Below are 18,242 nucleotides of genomic sequence, written 5' to 3' on the forward strand. Positions count from 1 at the left end.
GATTGTGGAAAGTGTTAAGAATATATGGAGTAGATGGGAAGTTGTTGAATGCTGTGAAGAGTATGTACGATGGTGCAAAGGCTGCAGTGCATGTGGATGGTGAACTAAGTGAATTTTTCTCTTTGAAAGTTGGGTTGAAACAGGGATGTGTCATGTCTCCATGGTTGTTCAATCTGTACATGGATGGGGTAATAAAAGAGGTACAAGGTAGGGTAGTGGATGTTGGAGTGGCCCTGGTGAGAGAGGATAGTGTTTGGAAACTCCCTGTACTGTTGTTTGCAGATGATACTGTGTTGTTGAGTGAAGACGAAGGGGAGATGCAAGGCTTGGTGGATGAGTTTGGGAGTGTGTGTAAGAAACGAAATCAGAAGGTGAATGTAGGGAAGAGTAAAGTGATGGTCTTTGAGAGAGGTGAAGTCAGTGAATGTACAGCGAGGTTGGATGGTGAGGAATTGGAAAATGTGAGTACGTTTAAGTACTTGGGTAGTGTGATGAGTAAGGATGGAGGTTTGGAGGGTGAAGTGCTTGAAAGGGTACAGCAGGGAAGAAAGGTTGCTGGTTCTTTGAAAGCAGTGATAAGAAACAGGGAAGTGAGCATGGAAGTGAAAAAGTTACTACATGACAGTATTGTGATACCAACTCTAACGTACGGAAGTGAAGCTTGGACGTTGTTGGAAGGACACAAGTCAAGAGTGAGAGCAGTGGAAATGAGTTATTTAAGAGGAGCCTGTGGAGTCACATGGAGAGATAGGCTGACGAATGAGGATATAAAGGAACGTTGTGGTGTTGATGTGGATGTGATAGGGAGCGTTATGAGGAACACACTGAGGTGGTTTGGCCATGTGGAGAGGATGGAGGGTGAAAGACTGACGAAGAGAGTGTATGTGAGTGAGGTGGAGGGGGGAAGAGGGAGGGGGAGGCCGAGGATGAGATGGAGGGATGGGGTGGAGAGGTATATGAGAGAGGGGGGTGTGAGTTGGGAGCAGGGCAGTGAAATGGCTGGGGACAGGGCGACTTGGAGGCGATTTATTTGTGGCCACCTCAAACGGGATTGAGGCATCTGGCAATAGATAGATAGATAGAATAGATGATATGGAGTCACATGGAGAGACAGGCTGACGAATGAGGATATAAAGGAGGGTTGTGGTGTTGATGTGGATGTGATAGGAAGCGTTATGAGGAACACACTGAGGTGGTTTGGCCATGTGGAGAGGATGGAGGGTGAAAGACTGATGAAGAGAGTGTATGTGAGTGAGGTGGAGGGGGGAAGAGGGAGGGGGAGGCCGAGGATGAGATGGAGGGATGGGGTGGAGAGGTATATGAGGGAGGGGGGTGTTAGTTGGGAGCAGGGCAGTGAAATGGCGGGGGACAGGGCGACTTGGAGGCGATTTGTTTGTGGCCACCCCAAACGGGATTGAGGCGTCTGGCAGTAGATAGATAGATAGATGATGACAACTGGGCAGGTACTAGGGTGCCCATTACAAGAGACCCAGCAGTCCTTATAAGTACCTTACACCTTAACAGGTTATGTGACAGGAACCTGATGTTCATTTTAGAATTTGCTGTACATTGTTTTCATCATTTTTGAAGGACTTTTTCTATTTGTATTCATTTTAGAGAGTAGTGGAGCAAAAAGCAAGTACCTCTCTCTCATTCTGGTAGTTTCAAGGTGGCCTCTTTACTTAATTAAACTGTTCTTGCAGAGCCAGGTAGATGAGTTAATGAGCCATCTGGTACTGGGGTCACATTTGGAAGAGGCATTCCTAAAAATTGCAGGTGCATCACAAAATGGGTTTACACCTGCTAGCCTTGTGGTCTCTAGCACCAGCTGGGGTGAAGGTTATGTGCTGTCCTTAACCCTTTTGGTGCGCAAGTAGGACTGTATGTTCAGTCTGAAAAATTGCATTTTTTACCAAAAAAAAAAAAAATGGTTTGTAAATTAAGAAAAAAAATATTGTATTCATGCATAAGCAACTAATATGCATCTGTGTACAGAATACTAGGGCTCTATTTACCATACAAGAGCTGAAATAACAATGGGCACTTGTATAGAAAGTGGTGTGTGGCATCACAAATAAATGCATTTCTGTATACGGTACAGAATAGTAATGAAACACTCCTGCCAACCTAAAATCGTAAATCTGTGTTATATCTTCTAAGTTGGATTGTCCAATACCCAGGAAATGAGTAAATATTGACAGAAATACTGATAACATTCACCAGCTCCCTGCCACAATTTAGAGACACGCGCAGCGGCCCAAATAGGCGAGCCATGATCATGGCCGGAGACCCGTACCAATATGGCCATGATTGTGGCCAGGAGACCTGAAAGGGTTAATAATTTGACCCCAAGAGGTGATTGGTGGTTTTTCAGTAATTTTGTACTGTGAGGGAGTTAGATTGGTCACCTTCCCCTAAATGTTTTGGATTACGGTTCTGTACTCTTAATAAGCATTTCGCAGGGTAATAAGGGATTGGATGTGTTCTTTTTCAGTATGAAACTGTTATAAGGTTTACAGGTTTTTAGTACATATTGGTACTGTAGAGTGAATTTAGTAGAGGCAGTGAATTTTGTTTGAAGTGAACAGTTTATTGTGTAGTTGCATATAGTACTAAGTGATTTTTTAAAAATTGCTAAATAATTTTTTTTTTATGGTTTTGTTGTTTTGTGCTTGAGAAGGGAAGGAAAGTGTATGCTGCCTTCATGGACTTGGAGAAAGCTTATGACAGAATAGATAGGCAAGGTATGTGGAAGGTATTAAGAATATATGGAGTGGAGAGGAAATTGTTGAGTGCTGTGAAGAGTATGTACGAGGGAGCTGGGGCTGCGGTGTGAGTGAATGGTGAGCTGAGTGAGTTCTTTGATCTCAATGTGGGACTGAAACAGGGTTGTGTGATTTCTCCATGGCTGTTTAATATATACATGGATGGGGTTGTAAAAGAGGTGGAGGGTAGGGCAGTGGATGTGGGGGTGGCTCTAATGAATGAGGGTGAGATTTGGAAGCTTCCGGTGTTGCTGTTTGCTGATGATAAAGTACTGTTGAGTGAAGATGAATGGGAGTTGCAAGGTTTGGTGAATGAATTTGGGACAGTGTGTAGGAGGAGGAATCTGAAAGTTAATGTAAACAAAAGCAAAGTTATGATGTTTGAGAGGAATGAAGTCACAGAGTGTGCAGTGAGGTTGGATGGTGAGGATATGGAGAATGTGAGTGCATTCAAGTACTTGGGTAGTGTGATAAGTAAGGATGGAACTTTGGGGGATGAAGTGCTTGAAAGGGTACAGCAGGGAAGGAAGGTTGTTGGTACACTGAAAGCAGTGATGAGAAATAGGGAGATGAGTATGGAAGTTAAGAAGTCACTGCATGATAGTATTGTGATCCCTACCCTGACGTATGGAAGCGAGGCATGGACCTTGCAAGAGGGGAACAAGCAAGAGTGAGAGCAGTGGAAATGAGTTACTTGAGAGGAGCATGTGGAGTGACGTGGAGGGACAGGTTGATGAATGAAGAAGTGAAGGAACGATGTGGGGTGGATGTGGATGTGGTTGAGAAGATTAGGAGAAATACACTGAGGTGGTTTGGACATGTGAAGAGAATGGAGAATGAAAGACTGACTTAGAGGGTGTATGTAGGTGAAGTGGAGGGAGGGAGAGGGAGAGGTAGACCGAGGATGAGGTGGAGGAATGGAGTTGAGAGGTATATGAGGGAGGGGGGGGTGAGTTGGGGGGAGGGTAGTCAAATGGTGGGTGACAGAGCGACTTGGAGGCGTTTTGTCTGCGGCCACCCTTTGCGGGATTAGGGCGTCGGGCTATAGATAGATAGATAGATAGATTTTGATTACTTGCGGATTATACAAAAGCTGCAGTAAAAGAGGAATGATACATTTTAATAAAACTTTTCCAAAGTCATTAATTTTATTCTAATTTGTAATGGTTGCTGTGCAGGGAGAGCTGGAGGGATCAAAGCTGTATCAAGAGCTGGAGGGTCAGGCAATGCAGTACTTTGTGACCAATGTCTTGCCAGCTGTTGGGAGGAAGCGTAGTCGAGCCCAGGATGATGACGATTTTCTGCCCATGGGTGCTATGGTCATCAAACTGCTTGCCAAGGTTAACATAGATCATGAGTTCTACAAAGAGCGTGCAACACGCTTGGTGCCTGCTGATGGTTAGTACTTCCTTTGCTTCAAACATCCTGTATATAGTTGTTAGCGTGCTTTTGCCTGCTAGTTTGGTGCTGTATTACCATACATAGTTGTGTGATCCAAAGCATTTCATTTAATTTAGTTAAGGTAACTGATTATAAATAAATATCGTCATTCAGACCTCATTTCCCACCCTAGGGTAAGGTGAGGTAGGGTCTAGAGAGCAAGAAAGACTCTCTATATCACTCACAATTTTTTCGGCTTTGACTGCCCGTTTTTATAATTTGCAAATGAATATTCTACCACAATACACACTAATTTAATTATTTTACAAAATTTGTCATTACACTGTCTGAAAATAACTTTAAATAAGTAGATTACAAAAGGTTTTTAGCAAGTCATATACTGTAGTCAAATTATGGCTGTGGAGGGGCTCTTTTAGACGGGTTGTCATTGTTTGTGGTTGTCCGTTCCTTAACATCTTCAAAATATGGGGATTACACACACACACACACACACACAGTAGATTTGTTTTGCATGGTCAGAGTATCATGAGAAATTACTCCACAACAGAGTCATGCTAATATGTGTAAGAAAATCCAGTAATTTTCCCAGAGTCCCCTTTTTTGCCCTCTAGAAAAATGTACCACCACCATATATACACTATATTCATAAAAACACACTGATCATCATCAGGCCTGAGAAAGTGAATAAGCAACAACATACAGGTTATAAGTGGCCAGTAAGTGGATTTTTAACTCATCTTTAACCCTTAGCTAGCAGCAGCAGTTGCTGAAAGTACGGAAAAAAAAAAAAAAAGCCTATTTATAGATGCCCCAAACCACAGGATTTGAACATATATATAGTTACACCGCATTATGTAAGGTTTTAATATAATCTATATATCAACTTTACCACATGTAAGGTTTTAATGTATTCTATAATTATGTAGACTCTACCGCAGTGTGGAACTGTCGTTACATTTCATTAATGTAGCAAAAAGGGTGTTGCAGGCATCTGGTTTGTGGAGTGGTATGAGTAGATTGTAGGCTTCTTTACTATGCCTTGTAAAATGACCAAACCTAAAAAGGTATACACCTCTGCTCTTTGTCGTCATTTTCCTGCTCCTTCTCTTTTCTTCACAGATCTTGGCAGCATATTTATTTGCTTCTCTCACTGTATGTTCAGTTATATCCCTGTCTACAAAAGACTTAATAATCTCCAGTGGGTCCTGAGGGTTTTACAAAACAACTTTGACCCCTGTGTCTCCAGTAAATTACGATCATTCACTCATTCTCAACTAACTGGAGAATGACTCAACCGCCTAACTGGAGCACGGTCATCATTGCCATCAAGTTCTGCACTTGACAGATTATCAAATGGCTCCTCTGCAATTTCAAGTTGTGATTCATCACCACTATCTTTGTCATCACTATGTTACGTAGAATCACTACTATCATCAATGAAATCATCATCCAAATCCTGATCTAGAATAAGTTGTATCATCATCACTAATGTTCCTCCTTGTGTAGGACATGATTATGTGTACAATATCCAAATATCTGGAGAAAATTAGAAATTGAGGTCTACAAGAGAAACAAGGAATGTTGTGTCTCCTCTAAGAGCTGGGAACAGACTGATTGATTCACTGAGTGAGCAACCGTATAGAAGCTGCCTACGACCTGTATGTTGCCTGTTAGGGACATTTGAGGCTGTGGGGCACTTACACATTGTCGACTGTATATTATAATCTCCGCTAGGATCTACATGGGACTATTTTGGGGGAAGCGTATTATAGTCTCCGCAATTTTTCAGTAGATTTTGCACAGTCTATATATAGATCTGCCACAGGCTAAGGGTTAACCATGTGAGGGCAGATATTAGACCTCTGAGCCCTAAAAAAATCACTATGCCAAATTCATCAGAGATGGGTATCTTGAATATTGGCAGGGAAGAATTGAATGCCATTCAGTTATTTTACTATGCAAGATGGACTGGGATAGAGGTTGATGGTCCCATGCAGAATGTGTTTTGTGCAAATGCTTACAAAAAACTAGGGTTTACATGTATTAAAAACCTCTAACCACTGCTTGGAAAGAGACCCTTATGAGTCAAGTCTGTCTGGAGTGCCTTCAGTCACTAGACCACTCAATGTCTAAAATTATAAAATTTATATAAACAATGGGGCTAGTGCACTACATCAGTACACAACATGAAGGCCTAACTTTGAACTTCCCACACGCAACAGAGAACTGCCCCACAAAAGGGAAAGTGCTGAAGGGTAACAAGAGGGGTTAAGAGGGCTTTGTAAATTTGTAATCTCATAGACTATGAGTAACAGAAATTTGTTGCAGATGACAGCTGGCTGCAGATCACTCCTGATGCTTTGGATGAAATATTGGAAGCCAAGTTTGGAAAGGACTCTGGTCCCCGGGCAGCCAGTGATGAGGAGGTAATGCACTCACTCTCTGCCTTCCTGGGACACATGTCAGACCTGGAGGGAGCTGAGGTTCCCAAAGACTTACAGGACCGAGCTAGGAAATTCTCCACACTCTCCACTGCAGAACGTAAGAAGAGCAGGAAGCCCTCATCACTGTCTGTTGCCAACTACCAGCTGCGCAAGATCTCAGCCCAGTCTACTGCCTCCGACTGCTCGGAGATGTCGTCCTTCTCTACCAAGATTGACTTTAATGCGGATTCCTTCACTGATGCCATGGCCAATATTCTTGGTGAGCCTTCCTTTTTAACTTTGTCATTCGTATTCTTGGTGAGCCTTCCTTTTTAACTTTGTCATTCGTATTCTTGGTGAGCCTTCCTTTTTAACTTTGTCATTCGTACCATTCCCTGATTCAGTACCATCAGCAAATACAATTCACTATGACCTCACTGTAGTGCAGTCCTTCACATCACAGTGCATTTTTTACCTCGTGCACATCACTTTTACAACACAATCAGTCCTTCATTATACTATAAGCAGAAGGTCTCTGGGAGCACGCATGAGAAGTGGCCTGTTTCCTGCACCCCTCTGGCTTTACTATCCATATGAGCTTGAGGCCACAACAACAACAACACACTTGCACAATACTATGATCCACATCTATTTTGAAGTAAGTGGTATACGTATATTTATAATTTTCCCTTGGAGACCAGTTCTTTTAGTTGACATTGTGAACTCTAGTGCATTTTTATTTAGGCAGAACAGATTTTGTTGTTTTTCAGGTCATTATGATTTACCGTATGATAACGCTGGTTTTGTGACAGTCAGATCTTCATAGGTTTTCAATAACAGTTCATCATCATCATCCTGACCTTTATTTTCTTGAAGTAAGGTTGGTAGAATCAAGAAATAGAAAAAGGAAACGTACAGTACATTAGAAGCAACATTTTTGAGCAAATGCATGACACTTCTTTGTGTTTGTTTTGTATATGTAAACACAGTTCATATATTTGGTTGTATTTTAACTCCAAAAAAAAGCACAAAACAGGCTACAGACCATGTTTGTGTTGAAGTTTCCCCAAACCATAACCATGTTTGTAGCTGAAAAAAACACTTGCTTATACTTTATTTTTAGTTCTCAAGTTGCTGCGTAGCACTTTACAGATGTTTAGCCTGATGCTTTCAATTGTCCTTGAATTCTATTCCCTCCCCCCCTCCATATGATGGGAGACAACATCCATTCTAAAGAAAACAACATGTGAATGGTGCTTAATGAAAACTTTATTGTCCTTCAGCCTCGGTGATATATAACCTGACAAGCCCTTGTTGTTGTTGTTATACTACCCCAGTCTGTCTGATCAAGCAGACACAACTGCAGGCAATCAACCACCCCCCTTTGGGCCTTTACATGCAGCTGACAGCACCTTGCCACGGCGAGGCTATGTTACCACCCGTAGTTGTAAATGGTTTCCTGAGTTACAAGAAGCCATTTGACTTGCCACTCAGTGTACAGCCACCTTAAGTGGATATAGTTACAGTAAATAGTAATGATTGGAGAAATAGGAGGAGAGAACAACAAACACAGAAAAGAATAAAGGACATGAAGGAAGAAGTAGGTAGCACCACATCAAAATGTGGATGATGGGCACTCTCCACCTACTACCACAAGCTATTATAAAGTGCTTGTGCTACCTACTGATGCCTAGCAGGACACTCCCCATGCTCATTAAATTTCAGAGATGTGTTTGGTCATTTTGCGCTATGATATAAAACCCTTTGAATTGGCAGCCTTCATTGTATACATTTGTTGGTAGTCGCTCTTTCCCACCCACTTTATTGTTGTTCAGCCACAAAAATTCTCTGACAACGCAGACACACCAAAATCCCGGAATCTTTAGCCTATCATAATGCACAAAGTAGGGCACCTGAAATCTCCCAGTTTTTTTTTATATGTGTGTACTGTATGAGGATTTTTATAAAAGTATTGTGGAATATCTCAAATTTGATGTATGCTGATGATACAATACTACTCACAAATAGCAGACAAGAGCTTGATAGACTAATGTGGAGTTTTGTATATTTCTATGAGTGTCGTGCCTTGAGAGTAAATATCAAAAAGAGTAAAGTGATGGTTATTGAGAGAGAAGGTAACTCCCAGTGTGATTTACAGTGAATGGAGAGAGACTGGCAGTGGTAAGAGAGTTGAAATACCTGGGTACAGTGATAGAAAAGAGAGGAAAATGTGCAAAAGAAGTGGAAAGTAGAGTGACACGAGGAATGAAAGTAGTGGGTGCTATGATAGGCCTTGATAAGAAACAGAAGCTTGAGTTTTGCAGTGGTGCGAGGCTTACATAAAGGGGTGTTAGTGCCTGTTTTAACATACAGGTGTGAGACTGTGGCATGGCATGAAAATGAAAAGTCAAGAGTATGAGCAGTGGAGATGGGACTGTTCAGGAATGTATATGTAGTACAGGGAGTGAATAGGATAAGGAATAATTTGATTTTTTAAATGTGTGGAGTGAGTGTACTGAGATGGTATGGTCATGTGGAGAGAATGGATGACAGGAATGGTGAAAAAGGTATATCTGAGTGAATATGAAGGAAGGAGGAGGCAAGGTAGACCAATTAGAAGGTGGAGAGATAAGGTGAATGAGTGTGTGAGGCAGAGAGATATGGAAGTTGGTTAGGCTAAGGGACTGACAAGAGATCAAGCTGGCAGGATGAATTTTGTGCAGAGAAGCGCATGACCAGGGATTTGGCACCCCTTTTTAACGTGACAGTGTTCAGGTTGACCATCGGATAGGTATATGTGAAGCTACAGTACGTGGTAAAACGTTCTGGCCCATCAGTAGGAACCAGGAGTCCATGGGCTTGAATGATGAGTGAATGGAAGCGTGGCCCATTGGAGTGGGCAAACTTTGGCCATCTGACTCCTCACCCCACCCTAGGATGTGAAAGGAGGTCCAGTTGATGATGGTGAAGACGACCATGAAAATTACTGTCTCTGCTAAGTGGCTGCAGTCTTGATATGCTCAAACTGTCAACATCTAACAGCCATCTTGTTTGAGGTACAAATATTTACAGAGTTCAGAGTAATGTGGATAGCATTTCACCAGTTTTTTCAGTCTCCAGTACACTGCACATATTTTAGCCAGATTGGTTTCTTTCAGGATAGTCTTAATTTCCCAATACCCACTCCCTCCTAGGGTTTTTTCTGATCTCGTGGGTTGATTAAGGAGTGCATAGAATCATGCACAGAAGAGTTTATCCTCCATCATGCTGGATTATTGCAGCTGAGACATGGATGAGTATCCCATTTCCCAGACTCTGTTGTATAAACGCTGAAGTTGGGAAAATGTAACTGCATTTAGGTAATACTGATATAGGTATACCTATTTCAACTTTACAAAGTACCTACATGAGCCAGAGAGAGAGAGAGAGAATAAATCAGCGTAACTGTCTCGTGCCTGTATCACTCAAGGCAGTCCATTGTACACTGATAAAAAAAATATTTCCAGTTGATTTGGTTGTTTAGAGGGAAGGTATTTGTTGTACAGCTTCGAGCTTCTTGCATAATGAATGGTAATTCCCTCTGGCAGGTATTTCTCTAGAGGAAGAGTATGACCTTTCGGCCTAATTTAATATTAAGACATTGGTTTTAGAAAGGCACCAGCTTATTTGGCTTAGGCGTAAGTGATAAGGTCAGATTGGAATAGTGCTAATTATATTGTTTTATCATCATTGCAAATTTGTTGGCCGTGTTTGACAAACCTTCAGTCTCTGTTCAAGCTTCTTGTGGATCGAAATTAGTGACAGACTTCCAGGACACATGTTTCGGACTCACAGGCCCAGGCTCCTCTTGATGTTGGCGAACTTATCGTCCTTGTACTCATTCTTATTGAGATTCAGTCTCAGACTTGAACAAACACAACTTAGCAGGAGTTTCTCCCAACTTGACTCGTGTCCAATAGCACCCCAACTTGCTGTACATGTGGCTGCTATCGTTCGTATGCTACCAGACTCGGATAATGTGTGGGGTGAAAGTACTGTAATGTCTCAGCTTCCGAACAGAGCAGACTCTCTTCAACCTATTTTGCTCGAACTTGTGGCATTTTCTCTGTCCCCTTCCAAAAGTTTTTTTTTTTTTTTTTTTTTTTTTTTTTTTTTTTTTAATCCTATGTTGCCTCATGAGAAGCATAGAAGCCCGGGGCAAGGCAAGTTGGTCCTGACTTGTAAGATGAGAGTGACCAGCCTCACTCCTCCCTGAGTGGCATTATGTGAGCAATAAACTTCAACCGTCCCTTGGATATAAACCTTCACTGGCTCAATCCGATTGGAGTGCCGTAATCACCCACTAAACCACCAGGTGCCAAAATTTGGTTACATGGTTACCACCCATTGTAGTAAATGGTTTCCTGGTGTACAGGAATTTCTTGCATGAATCAGAATTGATGTGTGCTTGATTCTAAAACGATGAATTGAACTGGTCAGTGCATGAGGGCTGTGGTTGTATTTTTAGCCCAGAGCTTACCCTCTTTCCACTTATCAGAGATATCCAAGGAGGTTAGGGAGAAAGAAATGTTGAACACAGAACTCTTGACAGTGTAGCCAAGTTCTTCAGAAGATGCTGTGTTATCCTTAGCATCTTGACAAGCTGTACATAAGGCATTACTAGCAATAATCCAGATACTGTACTTTCTCCATGATGAATGAGTAATTTTCAAAAGATTACTACAGCCTTTCCAAACCAAGGGAAGGACACATGATTTCAGTGACACAGCTGTCTTACCTTTCCTAGCCAGTGATCCTGAAAACAACATACATTTGGGTTCTCAAGAAATGCTATCGAAGAGAATTTATATCGACATGTCCTCTAAACCATCTTGTTCATGGACTTTGTGTCAGAAACTTTCTACAAAGACTGTTCAGTTAGTGACAGTCCTCCCATTCTTGTCATCATGTTGGCAAATGAGCCCAAAGCATTGTTCCAAAGGGAAGAATTGCTGCCACCTTGAACGCTTCACATACTACTACTCCCTAAATCTCGAAGGCTTAAGTCCTCCATCATCTGCTTCACATTGTACAGACACTGGCTGATGGGAGAATGGGATTGCTCAGTTGCCAGCTCCAGAATACAGTTGTACCTCACAGCTTCAGATCCGATGTACAGCCCTCCCTCCATTGCCCCCTCCCCAAGATTGGTCAAGGTAACATTTCATACTTATCAGTATGTACTTCACCTCTTCCAGTGTTCAGTGAGGTGGTGTAATGAAAACTCACACTGACATTTCTTTTATGATAGGTCCAAGTGCTCAAAATGGCAAACATTCAGGACTCTGGTACCAAGGACAGTTATATATTATTCAAGACCTACAGAGTGGTTACCATTGACACAGTACAGTACAGGAATGTCAAATTATCAGTTTAAGGCACCCTCTGTTGCTTCAGTATAGCTGTGAAGATTTTCACAGATTTGAGTACTGTACTTATAAAAAACAAGCACACCTCACCACAAACTGGTTAGCCTGTCTCAGTGATTGGCATGCCATTACCCCAGCAGGGCAATAGTACATTGTCACCAGATGGTTTAGGATGTAATGTCGCTGACAAAAGCAAGGGATTCACCGTAACCTGTGCTTGTGGCATCTAAAGCCTCAACACCTCCAGTAGCCAGTTAAGGGATGCTCATGGACACCTCTGTGCAGCCCTTTCCCTCTACAAACCTTTTAAAGGGCCAAAAATGCTCCAGTCACATCATCTGGGACAAAACCTACTCCTGTTGCCAATAGAAGATGTTAGCAGAAGCAGTAAATTTCATGGCCTCATGTCTGCTACAGGACTGCATGCACCTCATACATCATACCTTTTCAGGAAATAGTCTTCCCATTGGGTCAGGATATCTGAAAATCTTTTAACTGTTTCCTGGGACTTTACTTCATCAGGTTTACGTATCCTGACAGATGCCCAAGATGGAGGATGGATGTTTTCCTTGGACATCAAGGCCAAGGTGGATTGCCAGAGACCCACAGAATTCTTTATATAAATACCAAGGAACTCATCAGTAGGTAGTCTGTTACTCTCAAGGCATGAACACGACTCTGGAGACTTCTCTTGTATTCAGGATGAACTCAGTGGCATTGGCCCTTTGTATCTGAAATCGAGGATTGATTACTTTGGAAAAAACTAGCACAATGTGGACGGGTAGTTGTTGATCAACCCCAGTCTGCCTAGCTGAGGAGACCCATTAGCTTCAGCAAGCAGTTGACACTGAAGGGCAGTCATGCATTGAACTGATGTTCTCTTGCAGTTGACAGTGCCTCACGATGCAGGGAAAATTCTGGAGGTCTTGTTACTGGACGAATGCTGCATGTGTGGCACTCTACCCAGTTAGCAGGGAAACCACAGCAGGCTCCATGCCAATGCATTACCTGGTTATATGGTTTCCAGGGTTACAGGAAATCATTATGCTTGCCACTCAGTGTAGAGCCACCTGAAGTGGAAAGAAGAATGATAAAAAGTGCCAGGAGGAAGAGGAAAACATCGTGCCTTCTTTACCCTCACAGCTGTTGACTTTGTACAGGGGTTTTATTTGCTCCTATGTAGAGTACAACTCTATGTGTGGGTGGGACTTCCCACATACAGCTCCCCTCAACAGGGTGGAGTCATGGGTTGTAGTATTAAACTACCTCTTCTCCTTCCCCTGAAAAACCCCCTCAAAGAGATTCTTGGTCTGGTCGTTTTTAACCTTTTTGCCACGATGACGCTTATACGTCATTGTAACCCTCCAGTGCGTGCACACTACGACACCTCTGTGTCGTCATATATCAAAGCCACCTAAGAAGGCAGCAGAGGGTTTAGTTTATTGTGCTAGGGCCTTACGTACTGGCTTGCATGTGTTACTGAGGATAAAATAAGCTCCATCCACTTTTTTTTTTTCAGCCAATCGCAATATATATGGTAGGGCATGTGATTGATGGCGTGTTGGACAGTAACTCTGCATCCCGCCAGGATCAGTCTTGACTGTGTGCCGTAGGAGAGTGTACTGTCGTTCCTTCCACAGTGAATTTTGCTGAATCACAGAGTATTCTTGAGGAATCGTACGATTCCTTGAGTGATGAGAACTATCAGCCATTGGCTCAAGACTCAGATATTGATAACTCGTTGAGTGAAGAACTTGAGAGCGATGAATTTGATGATATTCATGAAAAAGATATCGAAGGTGGCTGGAGGGTTGATAAGCGACATATTTGCTAATACACATCCCAACCACATGCCTGAATTTACAACTGAGTTTTTTGGGCTGAGCCCAATGATCAGCAGATCTGAAATTGTGTCACTTTTGGACTCTTTCAAGCTGTTTTTTGATGCAGATGTGGTGAAGCAAATATGTGAGTGGAAAAATCTGAAGACAAATAAATTTTTTAGTGAATACCCACAGAAAAGGGGTAAACAGCATTCTTTGGCGTCCAGTTTCAGAAAGTGATATGTACACTTTTATCAGCCTTTTGTTTCCTTGGGAATAACAAAATTGCCCTGCATTTAAATGTACTGGAGCAGAAGTATGTTGTACAGTATCGTTAGTTGAACAGCCAGGATACGCCACAGCCTGGGCCAAGCAGGGGCATGAAGGCCATGAATATGTAGGCCTAGATTTGAGTTCAGAGGAAACATTTCTAATAGGTAAGTACATTGAATTAATTTGTATATATATAATCTTTCACTGCACTGTAATTTTTATAAACCTACACAAAAATATTTTTTTATTTATATTTTTATAACAAGCACAACCAGTGACAGATTCAGTCTTACACACACAGGCGTATACACACATATACACAAACATACAAAACACCATAGCTATTTTTGCAAGATTGCAGCCTTTCCCTGGAAAAGTAGTGTAGGGGAACCAGGGGGGGGGGGCTCGTTTAGTCACCCTCATGGCGAAGGGGTTGACCAGCATCTCTTGCAAAATGAGTAGACCCCATCAACCAAAGGCAGACAGACTCATGCAGGATTGTTCCATGGAGTAAACCAATATTCCCCTGTGGATGACCATGCCTCGCTGTTGCAAAGCACACAGAAAAGTGTGGAGGTCTGGTTCCAGGGTGGATGCCTCATTTGCATCTCCACTCAGTTAACAGGGGCACCATAATGGGCTCCACTTCACCCCATGATGGTTATCTTGTTACCACCCAGCACCGTAAATGGTTTCCTGGGTTACAGGAAACTATTAGAGTTGTCACTCAGTGTACAGCCACCTAAAACAGAAAGAAGAGAATAATATGCGACAGGAAGGAAAGGAAGAAGCAAGAAGAGACAGAGAAATAGAAAGATAAAAGTGATGGAAGAAACAGACAGTGTTACATGAAGTGAGTGGATGATGATCACTACCACCACCTACCACAATGAGTGGAAAGTAGGATTGGTATGTGTGAGTTGGTGAGAAATTGCATGGTTGGTATGCTGGATATGCAATTCACCAGTTTTATTTTGCCTACTCCAGTTCAGACTTCACAAACTTTGTTATAGTCTCATATGTTCATTGTTACTGTATACTTTACTGCACTGATAAAAAGGAAGGACGTAACTGGAGAACATTATATTACAGTTTCTTATTGGAGTAAAATGCATACAGCATATTTTCACAAATTTCTTGTATCTCTTTGATTATTAAATTTTAAAAATTTGGAATTACTAATAAAAAATCATGACCATGCAGCTAGCTATCAAGATAAGAGTGTCTGGATATCTTCTTATGGTAGGTTGCAGGTTTGTGTGGCAGTTATGTTAACCTAAGTAACAACTTAAAAAGCAAGCCCATCATGGGTCTGAAGTCAATGGGTCGTGGGGATGCTCTGTTAAGTGATGTCAAAACACTACAGTTTATTGGTTAGTGAAGCTCAGTACAAACCTAACACACAAATGTTATACCCATACAGACTGCCTTGCACAGCAGTGAAAAAATGGTTAGGTGATTAATGGTTCTTTAAACAAATAACCTACTATAATTATGTATGGGTATGGAAATTATACAAATTGTTAGAATAGTGGAAAAGGAAGGAGATACACAAGTATATGGTAACATTTGTGAAGCACCAGTCACTTAAAGACAGTAATGAAAAGTTGAAAATGCTATATTTGGGACTTAATTGAAAGTATTAAATAAGAGTGGGGTAAAAGAGAAAAGATACGAAGATATCGAAGAGGCGGGTTGGGGTCCAGTTCCCTCTTTGTCTCAGTAATTTCTCTGCTGAGGAGCTTCTCTGTGTTTTGAATGAAGAACCACTGTTTTAAAACTGGAGTGAGAGAGATGTGTTTTGTACAAAGTTGTAGTTTTATACCACAACCCAGAGGCTTCTCGTCTCATGAACTCTCCTCCTCTTATCTACTCCCTTCAACCTTTGTCTCATCATCATACTGTTGCATCTTTATCTCTCTTCCATCAGTGCTTCAGTGGTCACAGTTATTCTGAATTGTCTCTTTTATTTATTTATTTTTTTTATGCAAGGAAGAAGGAACCAAAGGTCGCGGGTCCCACAATTATTGTTCCTTCCAAGAGACAAACAAAATACGAGAGAGAGCCAAATTCATGATCCGATCATTTCGAGATGCCCGGACACACTGCGTTTGAAAGACTGGAAATCATAGGAAGCAGGAAGTACAGACAGAGGGAAACAGTTCCAGAGTTGACCTGTTGCATAAATGAAGGACTGGGAGTAATGGTTAACTCTTGCATTAGAAAGTTGGACAGAAAAGGGATGAGAGTTTGCTGCTAGACGGGTGCTACGCACCCGTCGTACAGGTGGAGGAGTGCATGCAGACAGTTCAGAGGAGCAGCGACCATTGAAGTACTGATAGAAAAGAGATAAAGATGCAACAGTGTGGCGAAGAGACAGAGGTTGAAGGGAGTCAGGAAGAGGAAGGGAGTTAATGAGACAAAAAGCCTTTGCCTCCACCCTATTGAGAAGAGCTGTATGTGGGGAGCCTCTCCACACATGAGAGTTGCTTGCTTTCCTCCACCATATTGGTGAGTGCATAACTTATCTGGTAACAAACTCTCACTCCTTTTTGTCCAGCTCTCTGATGAGCGAGTTAACTGTTAAACCTAGCCCTTCATTTGTGCAACAGGTCAACTTTGAAACTTTCATTCGTCTGTAATTCCTATTGACTATTACCCCCAGTCTTTTAAATGCAACATTTCCAGGCATCTCAAAACCAGTGGATTTTGATTTTGACTCATTTATTTTTCTTGGAACAATCTTGCACGCATCCAATCTTTAGTTCCATCTCCCTTGCATAAGAAAAAGGAACTGGAAATGAAGTTGGAAGAGGTATTTTCTTTCATTTCATGCTGCAAAAGATCAGAAGGGTCCTATTCTACGTCTTCCCACCTAGTGTAATAATGGGAAACATGGTAAAGACTTTGATGGGGTTATGATAATTTTAAGATATTCTCTTTATTGTAGTTGCTGGGGCGATGGGAGTAGCACTGCACATCATATGCATTACTGATGTGCCCTTTTTCCCCTTTGGACAGAGTCTGGAGTGCCGGAGGATAACTACTGGGGTCAGTCTGATGATGAATCATCAGGCATGAGCAGTTATGGTGAAGATGACGAGGAAGAGACAGCAGAGGACAAATTATGTCGTAAATCATCCAACACATCTCAGCGTTCTGCTGAGTCTGGATCGTCCTCTTCAGGGGTTGACCTGCAAATGAAAGAGTACATGCGAGAAATGGAGCGAGAGCTGGCTACCACCAATCTCTCTGACACTCTTGCTTGCCCTATCACGAAGGAAGATGAGAAAAAGGATGAGTTTGATGACGTGGAGGATTTCTCACCAGTAAAGGTGGATATGCAAGCTGTAAAGGACCTGGTCAAGACATACACTGCTCAGAATGGACTCCCTGGTCCAGCCTCATCGCTTCTCAGCTCCATGGGTATCAAGCCAAAGAACATCTAGGCTGGGGAAGGGGATGTCATTGCGTTTACTCATTAGTCGTATGGTACTGTGCCCTTGAAATCTTAAAATTTATAGCCAAAGCATTTTGTGTTGAGAATATAACCGTAGAATGACAGTGCACATTAATAATGTATCTTTGAAAATCTTTTCTGTAACTTTGACAGTTACAGAAGTAATTATAATGTCAGTCATATTTGTTTGACTTATTTGACTATGAAACAGTTAATTGAGAGATTAGCTAATTGAATGGCTCATTATTTTTCTTTAGTGTTATACAGTTCAGAGCACAATATTTGTCGTTTTAGTACAGGTTTACCAATTCATATACAAGATATATATTCAGCTTCATTTAAAAGTTTAAATAAACTCATCAACAAGACACTTGAAATTTGTTCTGTACTGTTGTTATTGCTTGTAAAGGTATCACTCTCAGGCCCAAGAGTAACGTTAGTATATTACGTATTAATGACTGGATTTGTGCAAAACTCTGCGCTTAACAATTTCAACTTGTCTGTCGTATACAACATTTAAGAAGCTGTCTGTCGTATACAACATTTAAGAAGCTTTCTGGTATTTAAGCTTGAGACCTACCGTGATCCCTTGGTTATTGCGCATAAATGGTACCAAACAGGGGGCTTGGTAATGAACTTTCAAGGTAACAAATATTCAGAACCTATGGGATTTATCCTAATTGGACCCA

General features: G+C 41.7%; 1 protein-coding gene across 1 annotated transcript in view; it reads left to right on the forward strand.

Moving 5' to 3' along the window:
* The window catches only part of ecd (ecdysoneless cell cycle regulator), a 129,863-nt gene extending 112,231 nt beyond the window's left edge, over positions 1 to 17,632 (forward strand). Inside the window, exons 8-10 of the mRNA XM_080279142.1 lie at positions 3,944 to 4,163; positions 6,495 to 6,869; positions 17,115 to 17,632. Of these exons, the coding sequence (XP_080135268.1) occupies positions 3,944 to 4,163; positions 6,495 to 6,869; positions 17,115 to 17,542 (1,023 nt within the window). The 3' untranslated portion in view covers positions 17,543 to 17,632. The remainder of the gene's footprint in view (positions 1 to 3,943; positions 4,164 to 6,494; positions 6,870 to 17,114) is intronic.
* The last annotated feature ends 610 nt before the right edge of the window (positions 17,633 to 18,242 follow it).

This window comes from Coenobita brevimanus, chromosome 8 (genome assembly GCF_032717465.1).
Source record: "Coenobita brevimanus isolate Jiangsu-jjx chromosome 8, ASM3271746v2, whole genome shotgun sequence".
Lineage (NCBI taxonomy): Eukaryota > Metazoa > Arthropoda > Malacostraca > Decapoda > Coenobitidae > Coenobita > Coenobita brevimanus.